Source organism: Prionailurus viverrinus, chromosome E3, assembly GCF_022837055.1.
Source record: "Prionailurus viverrinus isolate Anna chromosome E3, UM_Priviv_1.0, whole genome shotgun sequence".
Taxonomy (NCBI): domain Eukaryota; kingdom Metazoa; phylum Chordata; class Mammalia; order Carnivora; family Felidae; genus Prionailurus; species Prionailurus viverrinus.
In genome coordinates this window covers 5,591,539-5,606,596 of record NC_062576.1, presented here as the reverse complement: position 1 = coordinate 5,606,596, position 15,058 = coordinate 5,591,539, and the positions used below count along the sequence as shown (strand labels likewise).

The window sequence follows — 15,058 nt, the reverse complement described above, 5'->3', positions numbered from 1 at the left end:
CTATTGAGACTATGCCAAAATAAAAAGCCTTTGCACTGTGAAGGAAACCACCACCAAGACAAAAAGGCAATCTACAAAATGGGAGATGTTTGGAAATGATACATCTGATAAGGGACTAATATCCAAAATATATAAACAACACCAGAAACAAATAATCCTATTGAGAAACAGGCAGACGACCTGCATACACATTTTTCCAAAGACATTATACAGATGGCCAACAGACAAATGAAAAGATGAGGGGAGCCTAGGTGGGTCAGTCGGTTAAGTGTCCGACTTCGGCTCAGGTCATGATCTCACGGTTAGTGGGTTCGAGCCCCGCGTCGGGCTCTGTGCCGACAGCTCAGAGCCTGGATCCTGCTTTGGATTCTGTGTCTCTCTCGCGCTCTCCTCCTCCCCAACTCACACTCTGTCTCTCTCTCTCTCAAAAATAAACATTAAAAAATTTTTAAATAAAAAAAAAAGGTGAACATCACTGATCATCCGAAATGGAAATCAAACCACAGGGAGATATCACCTACACTTGTCAGAATGGCTAAAGTCAAAAACACAAGTGTTGGCAGGGATGTGGAGGAAAAGGAGCCCTTGTACCCTGGTGGTGGGAATGCCAACTGGTGCAGCCACTCTGGAGAATAGGATGGAGGTCTCTCAAAACATTGAAATTACCATATGATCCAGGAGTTCCGCTACTGGGTATGTATCCAAAGAAAATGAAAACGCTACTTTGAAAAAACATATGCACTATGTTTATCGTAGCAGTATTTACAATAGCCAACGTAGGAAAGCAACCCAAATGTCCATCCATAGGTGAATGCATAAAGCTGTGTTCGTATAAATGTTTATACACAAGTATGTATGTATATACACATATTTATACACATATATACATGCAGTGGAATATTACTCGGCTGTAAAAAAAAAATGAGATCTTGCCATTTACAACAACGTGGATGACTGTGAGGGTAGACTGTAAAGCAAAGTCAGACAAATACAATTTGATTTTACTCACATGTGGAATTTAAGAAACAAAACAAATGAGTAAGGAAAAAAGAGACAAACTCGAATACAAAGAATTGGTCGGTGCCGGAAAGGCAAGTGGGCAGATGGGTGAAAGTTTAAAAAGTGGGTTCAAGGGTACACTCATCCTCATGAGCACAGAGTAATGTATACAATTATTGAATCATATTGTACACCTGAAGCTAATACTGTGGTAATTATACTTCAGTTTAAGAAAAAGTGCATGAGACTCGCACGAGAGAACTCAACCATAGAAGGATGTAGTCAGCAGCATCAGGCTCAGGATGTGGACGTGCAGGGCCCATGTGGAGGAACCACCGTCCTGGCAGACTGATGCAACTTGGTAAGATCTGCTTTTAAAAGGCCACTCCACGGCTGCCTGGGCGGCTCAGGTCATGATCTCACTGTTCTCGAGTTCGAGCCCCCATCGAGCTCTGTGCTGACAGCTCAGAGCCTGGAGCGCTTCGGATTCTGTGTCTCCCTCTCTCTCCGCCCCTCCTCCGCTCGCTCGCTCTCTCTCAAATAAATAAACACTTAAAAATAAATAAAAGTCAACTCCAAGAGAAGTGACGTCACCCAGATGGTGACATAGGTCATTCCCCGACTTCACTCCCCTTCCAAAAGAAGAACCACCAACTATTCATGGACAAGACTCCGCCGAGAGAACCCTCAAATACAGGGGTGAAGCTGAAGCACCCCTGCACCACAAAGAGCAAAACAGCCCTGGAAGGGTAAGAGGGATGGCTACATGCCGACCACACTCCACCCCCAGCCCCCGCCCTGGAGGCTGGCACAGCGTCAAACTGAGAGGCCTCCCCTGAGTCTGTGCTTCCTCCAGTGGGAAAAGAGAGTCCAGGGTAGGCATCCAACTCCCCCAACACTGTAGGTCATTTCTTGGGGACCCCTGCTCCAGTCTCACCCCATGGAATTGCTAGGGAATCAGGGTGGCGGGGGGGGCGGCGGGAGGATTTGATTGTGACAGAAGGATGAGGGGCTTGAAACAGCACTGAGATCTTGGCCGACAGTCCCTACCCACAACACCCGAGTGGTCGTCCCCAGACAGGATCTTTGCCCCCCTACAGAACCAAGTCGACGGTGAAGTCTGACGGGGAAACTCCGTGGGGTACAGGTCAGCCTGATTCATGTTCTCAAAGGAAGAGCTGCACCAGCCCTGGAGCCTGGTCGGCCCCCGGCCCAGGCAGGGGAGCGGAGTCAGAGCCTCCCTTACAGCAACCGCCCCCATCTGACCAGGAAGGCAAGGACACCTGCCTTCCCGCTGGCACAGGCCAGCAACACTCAAGCAGAAAGTACGGCAGGCAGAGCCACGTACGGAGGGTTCCACCGCTCTGCCCGAGCAGAGGAGCTGATCACAGCCCCACCCAGGGCCTGAGTAAAGCTCCCAACCCTGCGCAGCCAGAAAGCCTGGCCAGAACACCTGGAAAGCCGCGTAGCCCAGCCACACTTGAGCAGACTCTGAGCAGGGCAGGGAGTCTGCAGAGCTAATCCAGGGAACATGGGAGCACGGGTTGGCTTGAGCCAAGATCACGAGAGAATAGCCTTGCCCGCCTTGGGGCAGTTTTCCCTCTCCACTCAACCGAGGAAACTAATTGATAACACTGTGTCCAGCAATGAGGTGGAGTGGGGGTGGGAGGAAGCAGTCTTTAGCCCACCCAGCAGATCTGCAATTGAACAGAGAGCACAGCCTAGGACTTTCCGTGTCTACAGAGAAAAATGAGTAACCTGCCTGGCCAGGGAATTCACTGTACGTGCTTGCCTGATTCAGGTACCCAAACAACAAGCCATGCAGACCCTGGGCCCCGTCCTGCTTCCCCGCCAGGGTACGGAAGCTAATTCATAGCTCCGCCTACAGCTGAGTATACTCCCCAATCCCAACCAGCTGGTAAGCCTGACCAGAACACCCAGACAACCGGAAAGCCTATCCTATAGCCTCACTTGGCCAGGGAACCACGCCACCAGTCCTGCCCAAAACTGTTCTCAGTCAGTTCTCACTCACCCTCTCCCCGGCCTACCTCAGAGCTCGGGCACTGGCCTCACCACAAAACAGACCCGATAACAAGCCCACCTGCCCGGAAAGTACCAGCAGACACATCCCGACGCCCAAACCGAGCTGATGGGGGAGCCACTGTCTGCTAACGCGAACCTGTAGGGTCTGAAAGAGGAAACCACTTGCTCAAATGCACAGATACCAAAGTAAGGAATCAAGGATCGTGAAAAATCGGGTAAATAAGACACCACCAAAGGGAGGTAGAGCTAATTAGATCTAATAAAGCTCTGGTAGCTGACCCTAAAGAAATGGAGATCCATGAACTGTTGAAGCATTCAGAACGATCCTCTTGAAGAAGTTCAGTGAACTACAAAGAATGCACAACTACACAAAATTGAGAAAACAGTGAAAGAACAAAGCAAGTCCAACAAAGAAGCCATCAAAAAATGCAAAACCAGAGATCCTAGAGCTGAAAACTACAACTGAAGAATTCATTAGTGAGCTTTATTTTTTATTACTATTTCTTAATGTTTATTTTTGAGAGAGAGTGTGAGCAGAGGAGGGGCAGAGAGAGAGGGAGACAGAGGATCTGAAGCGGGCTCCACGCTGACAGCAGCAAGTCTCATGTGAGGCTCGAACCCATGAACTGTGAAATCATGACCTGAGTCGAAGTTGGACACTCAACCGACCGAGCCACTAAAGTGTCCCTATTACTATTTTTTTAATAGTAGGCTTTGAAATCAGACTTGATCATGCAGAAAAATCAGTGACCCAGAAGACAGGGCATTTGAAGTTAGAAGAACAAACAGAAAAAAAGGTCAAGAAAGATGATGGGACTTATGGGTCACAAAAGAAACAGTATTCCCATTATGGGGATTCCAGGAAGAGAAGAGAAAGGGGTAGAAAGTGGATTTAAAGCGATAAATAATGGCTGGCAACTTCCCAAACCTAAGGAGAGAAAAGGACCAAAGACCCCAAATAGGTTTAGCCCCCATGGGGCTACACTGATGTACACTATAATCATCAAAAGTCAAAGAATTTTGAGAGCAAGTGTGAAGTTACAGATAAGGGATCCCCTGTATGACAAGTGGCTGATTTTTCAACAGAAACTTTTCAGGTCACGAGGAAATGGAATGAACTATTCAAATACGGAAACAAAAAACGGTCAGCCAAGAATTCTACCCAGCAGAGTTGTCCTTCAGAAATGAAGGAGAGGGACAGACTTTTCTGGGCAAACAAAAGCTGAGGGAGTTCATCACCACTAAGCCTGCCTTATAGGAAACGCTAAGGATGGGAACGCAAGCTGATGCGGCCACTCTGGAAAACAGCATGGAGGTTCCTCAAAACACTAAAAATAGAACTACCCTATGACCCAGCAAGTGCACTACCAGGTATTTGCCCAAAGGATATGAAAATGCTGATTCAAAGGGCACATAAACCCCAATGTTGATAGCAGCACTATTGACAATAACCAAAGTATGGAAAGAGCCCAGATGTCCATCGATGGTTGAATGGATAAAGAAGATTTGGTATACATGTACAATGGAGTATTACTCGGCAGTCAAAAAGGATGAAATCTTGCCATTTGCCACTATGTGGATGACAACTGGAGGGTATCATGCTAAGTGAAATGAGTCAGAGAAAGACAAAAATCATATGACTTCACTCATATGAGGACTCTAGGAGACAAAACAGATGAACCTAAGGGAAGGGCAACAAAAATAATCTAAAACCAGGGAGGGGGACAAAACAGAAGAGACTCATAAATATGGAGAACAATCTGAGGGTTACTGGAGGGGAGATGGGCTAAATGGGGGAGGGGCACTAAGGAATCTACTCCTGAAATCATTGTTGCACTAGATGCTAATTTGGATGTAAACTTTTTTAAAAAATGCTAGGGAGAGTGCTTTGAGTGGAAATTCAATGACACTAATTTACATCATAAAAACAAGAAGGTGGTGTTAAACCCACTGCTAATGGTGAACACTTCGATTCTGTAATATGGTAATGATGGTGCATAATGCACTGAAACTCTAGTTCAAAAGTTTAAAAACATAATAAAAATAACCATAATTACAATAACGTGTTATTAGTTACACAATATTAAAAATATGTAAATGGTAAGTCATATCAGTAACTTAAAATGTGAGGGGGAGAAGAAGTAAAAGTGTAAAGTTTAGGAACTCTAATGAAGTGATCAGTTTAAAATAGGGTGTTATAATTTAAAGACATTTTATGTGAGCCTTATGGTAACCACAAGGGGAAAATCTATAGTAATAACACAGAAGAATGTGATTTTAAAAAGAGCATACTGGGAGGCGCCTGGGTGGCCAGTTGTTTAAGCATCTGAATTTGGGTCAGGTCATGAGCTCGTGGTTCATGAGTTCGAGCCCCGCATCAGGCTCTGTGCTGACAACTCGGATCCTGGAGCCTGCTTTGAATTCTGTGTCTCCCTCTCTTTCTGCCCCTCCCCTGCTCGCACTCTGTCTCTCAAAAAAAAAATGAACATTAAAAAAAATTTTTTTTAAGAGTGTACTGATACCAAAGACATAAAAACAAGAAAAAGGCACAGCAGGATAAAAAACAAGGAACAGCAGTTCTTTGAAACAATCAGAAAACAATTAGCAAAAGAGCAGGAAGTCCTTACCTATCAATAATTAAGGGTAAATAGATTAAATTCTCCAATCAAAAGCACAGAATAGCTAACTGGATAAAAAGACACAATCCAACGATAAGTTGCCTGTAGGAACTCACTTTACCCTTAAAGACACACACACAGACTGAGAGTGAAGGCGTAGAAAAGACAGTTCAAGAAAATGGTAACAACACCACCAAAAAGACAGGTAACACAGACTCAAATATAAAAATGGTAACAAGATGAGTGCCTGGATAGTTCAGTTGGTTAAGTGTCCAACTCCTGATTTCAGCTCAGGTCATGATCTCATGGTTGGTGAGTTTGAGCTCCAAGTCAGGCTCTGCGCGGACAGTGCGGAGCCTGCTTGAGATTGACCGTCTCCCTTTCTTTGCCCTTCCCCTGCTTGCACTGTCTCTCTCCCTCTCTCTCTCAAAATAAAAAAATAAACTTGAAAAAATTAAAATAAAAATGGTAAAAAGGGACAGGGAAGATCATTATATAATGATAAAGCTGTCAATCCATCAAGAAGACATAATAATTGTATTTACACTCCCAACTTCACAGCACCTAAATAAAACAAAAACTAACAGAGCAAAAAGAAGAAATACGCAATACAAAAATAGTTGGAGACTTTAATACCCCACTCTCAACAGTGGATAGACGATCCAGACAGATAATAAGTAGACAGCAAATTTGATCAACACTATAGACCATATTGGAACTAACAGATATTTATAGAACATTCTGACAGCAGCAGAATAAACATTCTTCTTAAGCACACATGGAACATTTTCTAGCATAGACCATATGTGAGGCCACAAAACAAGTCCTAGCAAATTCAATAAGATTAAAATCATACCAAGTATCTTCTCTGATCACAGTGATATGAAACTAGGAATCAGTAACAGGAGGAATACTAGAAAATTCACAAACACATGGAAATCAACACTCTCCTGAACAACCGATGGATCAAAAAATCAAAGGGGAAATTTTAAAGTATCTCGAGATAGATGAAAATAGAAACACAATATACCAAAACTTACAGGATGAGGCAAAAGGAGTTCTAAGAAAGAAGTTCATAGCAATAAACACCTACATTAAAAAACAAGAAAGAATTCAAATAAACTAAGAGTTGGTTCTTTGAAAAAATAAAATTGATTTAGCTAGACTAACCAAGGAAAAAAGAGGAACAAAATGAACAAAATTATAAATGAAAACAAACATTACAACTAATACAGAAATATAAGGATCATAAGAGACTACTATGAATAATTATACACCAACAAATTGGACAAACTAGAAGAAATTGAGAAATTCTTAGGCACATACAACCTACCAACACCAAATTCAAGAAGAAATAGAAAATCTGAACAGACCAATTACCAGTAAGGTTGATTAGTAACCAAAAATCTCCCAGCAAAGAAAAGGCCAGGACCAGATAGCTTCACTGTTGAACTTTGCCAAATATTTGAAAAACAATTAATGCCAATCCTTCTCAAACTCTTCCCAAAAACTGAAGAGGAGGGAACATCCCCAAGCTCATTTTACAGTCAGCCTTAAACTGATGCTGAAGCCAGAAAATGACACTACCAGAAAAGAAAATTACAGGTCCATATCCCTGATAAATATAAGCGCAAAAATATTCAATAAAATACTAGCACACTGAATTCAGCGCATTAAAAGCATCATTCACCATGGCCAGCTAGGATTTATCCCTTGGATGCAAGGATGGTTCAACATATGAAAAACATATGAAAAATCATTAAAATGTGATACATCACATTGATAGAATGAAAGAAAAAAATTATCTGACCATCTCAAACACAGAAAGAGCATTTGACAAAATTCTACATCCATTCATGATAAAAACTCTTAATGTTTATTTACTTTTGAGAGAGAGGCAGAGAGACAGAGTACAAGGGGGGAGGGACAGAGAGAGGCGGAGACACGGAATCCGAAGCAGGCTCCAGGCTCTGAGCCGTGAACACAGAGTCCAACGCAGGTTTTGAGCTCATGAACCATGAGATCATGACCTGAGCTGAAGTCAGATGCTTAACTGAGCCACCCATGCACCCCCGTGATAAAAACTCTGAACAATTAGATACAGAAGGAATGAACCTCAACATATATTACAAGCCATCAGTTAACATCATAATCAAGGGTGAAAGATTGAAAACTTTTCCTTTAAGATCAGGAACAAGAGAAGGATGCCCACTCTCACCATTTTTATTCAACATAATACTGAAAGGTACTAGCCAGAGCAATTAGGCAAGAAAAAGAATTGTGAGGTATCATGATACAAAAGGAAGAGGTAAAACTGTCTCTATTTACAGATAATATGATTTTATACATAGAAAATCCTAAATACTCTACCAAAAAACTGATAGGTCGTCTCATCAATGAATCCAGTAAAGTAGCAGGATATAAAATTAACATACAAAAATCAATAGAGTTGCTATACACTAACAATGAATTGTCAGGAAAAGAAAGAAAATGATCCCATTTACAATACCATCAAAAACAATAAAATACTTAGGAATAAATTTAACCAAGAGGTCAAAGACCTCTGAGTACTTTGAGACTGGTGAAGGAAACTGAAGACAAAGATAAATGGAAATATATCCCACATTCATGGATTGGAAAAATTAATACTGTTAAGATGTCAATACTACCAAAAGTCATCTATAGATTCAATGCAATCCCTACCAAGATTCCAATGGCATTTTTTTTTTAATTTTTTTTCAACGTTTATTTATTTTGGGGACAGAGAGAGACAGAGCATGAACGGGGGAGGGGCAGAGAGAGAGGGAGACACAGAATCGGAAACAGGCTCCAGGCTCCGAGCCATCAGCCCAGAGCCCGACACGGGGCTCGAACTCACGGACCGCGAGATCGTGACCTGGCTGAAGTCGGACGCCTAACCGACTGCGCCACCCAGGCGCCCCTCCAATGGCATTTTTAACAGCAGTAGAAAAAAAATAGCTCTAAAATTTAAATTTTTTAATGTTTATTATTTTGAGAGACAGAGCATGAGCGGGGGAGAGCAGAGAGAGACAGGGAGACAGAATCCGAAGCAGGCTTCAGGCTCTGAGCTGTCAGCACAGAGCCTGACATGGGGCTCAAACCCACGGACCATGATTAGCTCTAAAATGTATCTGGAACCACAAGAGATGCCAAAGCAATCCCAAGAAAGAAAAACTAAGCAGGAGGCATCATACTTCCTGATTTGAAGCTATGCTATACAGTATAGTAATCGTAATAGTATGGTACTGGCATATAAACAGACACATAGACCAATGGAAGAGGATCAAGAGCCCAGAAATAAACCAGTATGTAGAGTCAGTACTTGACAAGGAAGCCAAGAATGTTCAATGAAGAGAAGATAGTCTCTTCAATAAGTGGTGCTGGGAAAATTGGACATTTACATACAAAGAATGAAACTAAATTTTTAATTTTTTTTTAACGTTTATTTATTTTTGAGACAGAGAGAGACAGAGCATGAGCACGGGAGGGTCAGAGAGAGAGGGAGACACAGAATCCGAAATAGGCTCCAGGCTCTGAGCTGTCAGCCCAGAGCCCGATGCGGGGCTCAAACTCACAGACCGCGAGATCATGACCTGAGCCGAAATCGGACGCCCAACCAACTGAGCCACCCAGGCGCCCCATAAACTAAATTTTTAAAAATTATTTAAAAATTTAAATATAAGATTAGAAACCATAAAACTGCCAGAAGAAAACACAGGGAAAAAAGTTCCTTGACATGGGTCTTGGCAAGGACTTCTTGGATATGATGCCTAAAGTACAGGCAACATAATGAGAAATAGACCACTAGGATGACATCAAACTCAGCTAATGCACAAAATGAAAAGGAAACCTATGCAATAGGAAAAAAAAAATACTTGCAAACCATATATCTGATAGGGGCTTTGAATCCAAAATATATAAAGAACTCCTACAACTCAACAGAAAAAAAAAATAGATGAAGCATCTGAATAGACATTTTTCCAAAGAAGATGTAGGAGTGGCCAACAGGTACATGAAAAAATGCCCAACGTTACTCATCATCAGGGAAATGCAAGTCAAAACCACAGTGAGAAGTCACCTCGCACCTGTTAGAATGGCTAGCATCGAAGAGACCAGAGGTAACACATGCTGGCGAGGACGGGGAGAGAGCGGAACCCTCGTACACTGTTGGAGGGAATGTAAATTGGTACAATCACGGGGGAAAACCGTACGGAGGTTCCTCATAAAATTCAAAACAGAAGTACCACATAACCCCACAATTCCGCTCCTGGGAATATAGCCAAAGGAAGACACTATGTGGAAGAGATGTCTGCGCTCCCACGCTCAATGTGGCCTCATTTGCAATAGCCAAGACATGGGAACAACGCAAGTGTCCAGTGGAAAAACGGATAAAGAAGCTGTGGTAATAGACACAATGGAATTTTATTCATTCGTTAAAAAGGAGGAAACCCCGCCATTTGTAACAACCTGGATGGGCCTCGAGGGCATTATGCTCAGTGAAATAAGCCAGCCAGAGAGAAAGACAAATGCTGTATGCTCCTACTTACCTGTAGAATTAAAAACAAAACAAGAAACTCATCGAAAAAGAGACCAGACTTGTGGCTACCAGAGGCTGGGGATGGGGGTAAGGAGGATTGGATGAAGGTGGTCAAAAGGCAGTCAACTTCCGGTTGAAAGGTAAGTACTAAGACGTGATATACATCATGACAACTATAGTCAGCCCTGCCATATGATACAGAAGAAAACTGTTAAGAGAGTAGATCCCAAGAATTCTCATCACAAAAAAAATTATTTTTTCTTTTTATCAGTTATCCACACGAGGTGACGGATGTTAACAAAACGTACTTTGGTGATTGTTTCCCAATATATGTGTGTCAAATCGTTACACCGTATACCTGAAATTTCGGCAGCATCGTAAATCACATCTCAGTCACACAGGAAAAAAAAATATAAAGGCAAACAGAAAAAACTCAGCAAGATCAGGCCTTGAAAGTAAACTTTGTTAAGCGGGTGTCAGGATTGGAAGTGGCCCTGGCAGCCTAATTACATTCTAAAAAGACGCTTGTATGTTTTTATCAACTTTATATCATTTACGAGTGACAGTTTGCAAACATTAGAGTTCAATAACGAAACTACTCACCATTTTGAGGTAAAAAAAAGGTTAGGCCTTTTCCTGGAGATTTAAAATTCAATTTGGAAATTCTTTCATCACTCAGAGACTTCCTGATCTTGGGCTTTTACATAAAAACAAAAAATCATAAAGCAAAATATGATTTCTGCATCATTGTGGGCCCAAACTAAGTTTCTGCATTATAAGTAATTAGAAAGTTATTAACAAAGCCATTCTTTTTAAACTAACAAAACTATTTCTGGGGCACTCGGGTGGCTCAGTCGGTTAAGCGTCCAACTCTAAGTTGCGGCTCAGGTCACGATCTCACGGTTTCATGAGTTTGAGCCCCATATTGGGCTGTGCACTGATGGTGCGGAACCTGCTTGGGATTCTCTCTCTCCTCTCTCTGCCCCTCCCCTACTCACACTGTCTCTGTCTCTCTCAAAATAAACAAACTTAAAAAAAATAGGCTATTTCTAATTTTAACCTGCATAAAACATTGCTACTTATACAATTAAGGAAATGAATAACAGATTTATTGTATCCATTAAAAAGTTATATATATATATATATATATGTTAGTTACTATATATATATACTATATATATATATATACTATATATATATAGTATATATATATACTATATATATATACTATATATATATACTATATATATATACTATATATATATATACTATATATATATATACTATATATATATAGTAACTAACATCGTCAATATCTGAACATAGGTACAGTTAACGGTACATAGTAAACCCCTTCCCAACAGTATATATATATATATATATATATACATATATATATATATATATATATAGTATATATATATAGTGTATATATATATATAGTGTATATATATATATGCTGTTCACACCCACATGTCTGCCTCCACATAGATCTGGCCCTTGAACTCCGGACTTGTGTCTCCATCTGTACCACTTGGACGTCTGCTCCGGCACCTTAAGCCAACGTGTCCAAAACCAGTGCCCTAATTTTGCCCCCAAACTCCTGTCCCCTGCCCCAGCCTTGTCCTTCATGGCAAATGGCAACCACATCTTCCAGTCCCTTGGGCCAAAAAGCTTTGAATCATTCTGTCTTTCGTCATCTCTCCCTCTCAGACTTCACAGCCTTCCACAGGCCTGCACATAATTCCAAGAGCTTCCTTACTGGTTCCTCAACAGTGAAGCCCCGGCGGGCCTACTGATCCTGTGCCCCGGGGGGCCTCCTGTCCCGCTCAGAATGAAAGCCGGGTCCTCACGACGGCCAGTGCCCTCCTGGTCCAGCCTGCTGCCTCGCTGAGCTCACGTGCCCGGACCCCTCCCGTGCAGCTGCACTGACTGCTACGCTTTCCTTTCAAAAACCCAAATATGCTTCCACCTTGGGGCCTCCACCCAGACCAGTCTTCCTCCTGATGATCACATGCTTTGCTTCCTCACTTCCTCGTTGCGTGCTCAAATGTCGCTTCATCAGAAGACCCGTCACCGCCTCTCCGTGTCACTCAATCTCCACCACATCGCTCACGCCTCATGTGAGGAAGTGTAGCACTGTGGTCCTGGGTGTGCATTCTGGAGGCGGACTGCCTGCATAAAGACTCCCAGCTGCACTCCCTACTGGTTCCGTGGCTGTGGGCAGGTTACCTAACCTTCCAGCACCGGGGCTCCCTCCCAGAGATAGTAAGAGTACCCGATGGGGGCTGGGAGTATTAATCGAGCTCAGACTGGGAAGTGAGCACACCTGGTAAATACCCCAGGAGCCTTGGCCATAACTACCGCTCACTTGTCTCCCTCCACTTGCTGGAATGGCAAGTCTACGAGAGTTCAGGCTCTCGCTTCCCGGCAGATCACCAGTGCACAGAGAGTGCTCGTCACACAGGAGGCACACGAAGCTTACTGATACTGCAAGCAGGTGACCGTTGTTGTGAGGTTGGTTGTAAATATGAACCTCTGGGGGCGCCTGGGTGGCTCAGTCGGTTAAGCGTCCGACTTTGGCTCAGGTCATGATCCCACAGTTCGTGGGTTCCAGCCCCACGTTGGGCTCTGTGCTGACAGCTCAGAGTTTGGAGCCTGCTTAGGATTCTGTGTCTCCCTGTCTCTCTGCTCCTCCCCTTTTCGCTCTCTCTCTGTCAAAAATAAACACTTAAAAGAAAACTAAGACAACAACAACAAACCTCTGATCTCCTCATTTTGCTGAGGTCAAGCATGGGTCCTAGCTTGCTTGAAGAGGACTTGGTGCTGCTGTCCTGCAGATCAGATTCCTGGCTTGTTCCTACACTTGAACTCCTGTGCTGGATGTTCTGAGCAAGGACAAACACGTAAGAGGATTTTTGGTTGCCGTGGAGACACGCACGCGATTTTAACAAAGTATAGTTTACAGGTCAGCGACACCCACAGTGTACTACTTGATGATTTTTGACATGTCTACCACCTGTGAAACGCTCCCCTCAGCCAACACAGTGAACATATCCCATCACCCGCAAGTGTCCTGTCCCCCCATAGGAATCCAACCCCCTTTCCCTCATCGTCACCGATCTGCTATCCCTACGGATTACTTTGCACTTTCTAGAATTTTATGTAATTGGAATCACAACAGGATGTACCTTTTTTTTTGGTTTGGCTTCTTTCACCCAGCATAATTTTGATTCATCCTTGTTGTATCCTCTATCATGAGTTATTTCATCGCTGAGTTATACTCCATCGTGTGGACATAATAGGATTTAGCTTGTTGGACGTTTGGAATGACTTATTGAAGACCAGAAGTGAACGTGATCAGATGGTTTCTGAGGACGATCCCTAGACCAGTGTTCGCACTCGTTTACTGGAGTGCGAGTGATGCCATCCATGAAATCATGGACGAAACTAAGGTGGATGTTTGTTTCCCTCAGAGCAGAGCCGCAGACTCAGACTGTGGCCCATGACAAGGCTCCCAGATGATCTGGAGATGCCATCAGTCATATCCTCAAGCCGGAGGAGGAATATCTACTTGGTGGGATGGACTGTGAGGTGGAGTGGAACATGAAGTAAGCTCTTAGCACACGAGGAGTCCGAGATACATCAGGGGATTTCTGAGAAGTCACCCTTTACACGACAAACAATGATCTTGTACGTGTGGCTCTGAAGGGTTACCCAGCTGTGAGGTTCCACTGGCCCCCAAGATTCTCCCTGTGGGTCCAAATGAACGGCTCGAAAATCAGAAACCCTCTAAGCCTACTTGGCCTGACACCCCCACCCAAAACCAGTCTGTGTCAATCTGCCCCAGCCGCTGGACCCTTTGGTAGGTTGCTGGAGCTGCCCTGATCCGCTGAGGTCTTGCGGTCGAGTCTCCTGTCCAGCAGGCCTGACGTGTGAGCTGGCCCCATCCTCAGGGACCCACCTGGTATCTCGTGCACACTCAGGAGATATTTCTTAGCGACTTCACTCTGGGACAGGCTCTCCACTCTTGTAAATGCCAGACTGCATAACAACACATTTCATAACAAAATACCTCAGGCGTTCTAAGCCTCCTGGTCTGCCCGGTGTTTTATTGGCCACGCTGACCTTCTTGTAGGACATCTCCACTAATGTGGCTAGGAGCCTACGCCCCTGGATCATGACCAGGGAACACGTTTTTCCCTAACTTAAAGAAAAAGGCAATACACATTCTTTCAAAATGTGAAAGGGGGTCTTAAGTCTTCTCTTCAGTCTTAACGTTATTTCCTGAAAGGTTACAAAAGGCCAAGATAGTTTTGATGGCACTTTAGCCATTCCGGAATGAAACCATTCCTCGCACTGTAGATTCTAAACTACTATTACCTGACGGGGGCTTTCATGTTTGTTTCCAGGCAAGTCGTCATTCAGAAAATTCAAGTAGGATTTAATCATTTGGTCAGTAACAGAGATGAGTGCAAAGCTTAAGAGAGCTTCAAAGAACTCCAGGAAGACCAGCTGAAATATAAGAACATACAAAGGGGCTCACTCATTCTGACCCACCCTGAGGTGGACCAGTGATCCATCTGGCTGTTGGCTTCTGTCTCCAGAGAAAGCCACTTCATTCAGCGCTCAAATGTCGTGGGTGCACACCGAATGGAAATAAAAACTATGATATTTAAAAGGCTATGCATGGGACGCCTGGGTGGCTCAGTCAGTGAAGCATCCAACTTTGGCTCAGGTCATGATCTCACGGTTCCTGAGTTCGAGCCCCACATCGGGCTCTGTGCTGACAGCTCAGAACCTGGAGCCTGCTTCGGATTCTGTGTCTCCCTCTCACTCT

General features: G+C 43.5%; 1 protein-coding gene across 2 annotated transcripts in view; it reads right to left on the bottom strand.

Moving 5' to 3' along the window:
- The window catches only part of RSPH10B (radial spoke head 10 homolog B), a 64,221-nt gene that overhangs the window by 7,790 nt on the left and 41,373 nt on the right, over positions 1 to 15,058 (bottom strand). For both annotated transcript variants that reach the window (XM_047838698.1, XM_047838699.1), the window contains exons 16-18: positions 14,602 to 14,733; positions 12,981 to 13,106; positions 10,822 to 10,915 (exon numbers count right to left, since the gene is read on the bottom strand). In XM_047838698.1, the coding sequence (XP_047694654.1) occupies positions 10,822 to 10,915; positions 12,981 to 13,106; positions 14,602 to 14,733 (352 nt within the window). The remainder of the gene's footprint in view (positions 1 to 10,821; positions 10,916 to 12,980; positions 13,107 to 14,601; positions 14,734 to 15,058) is intronic.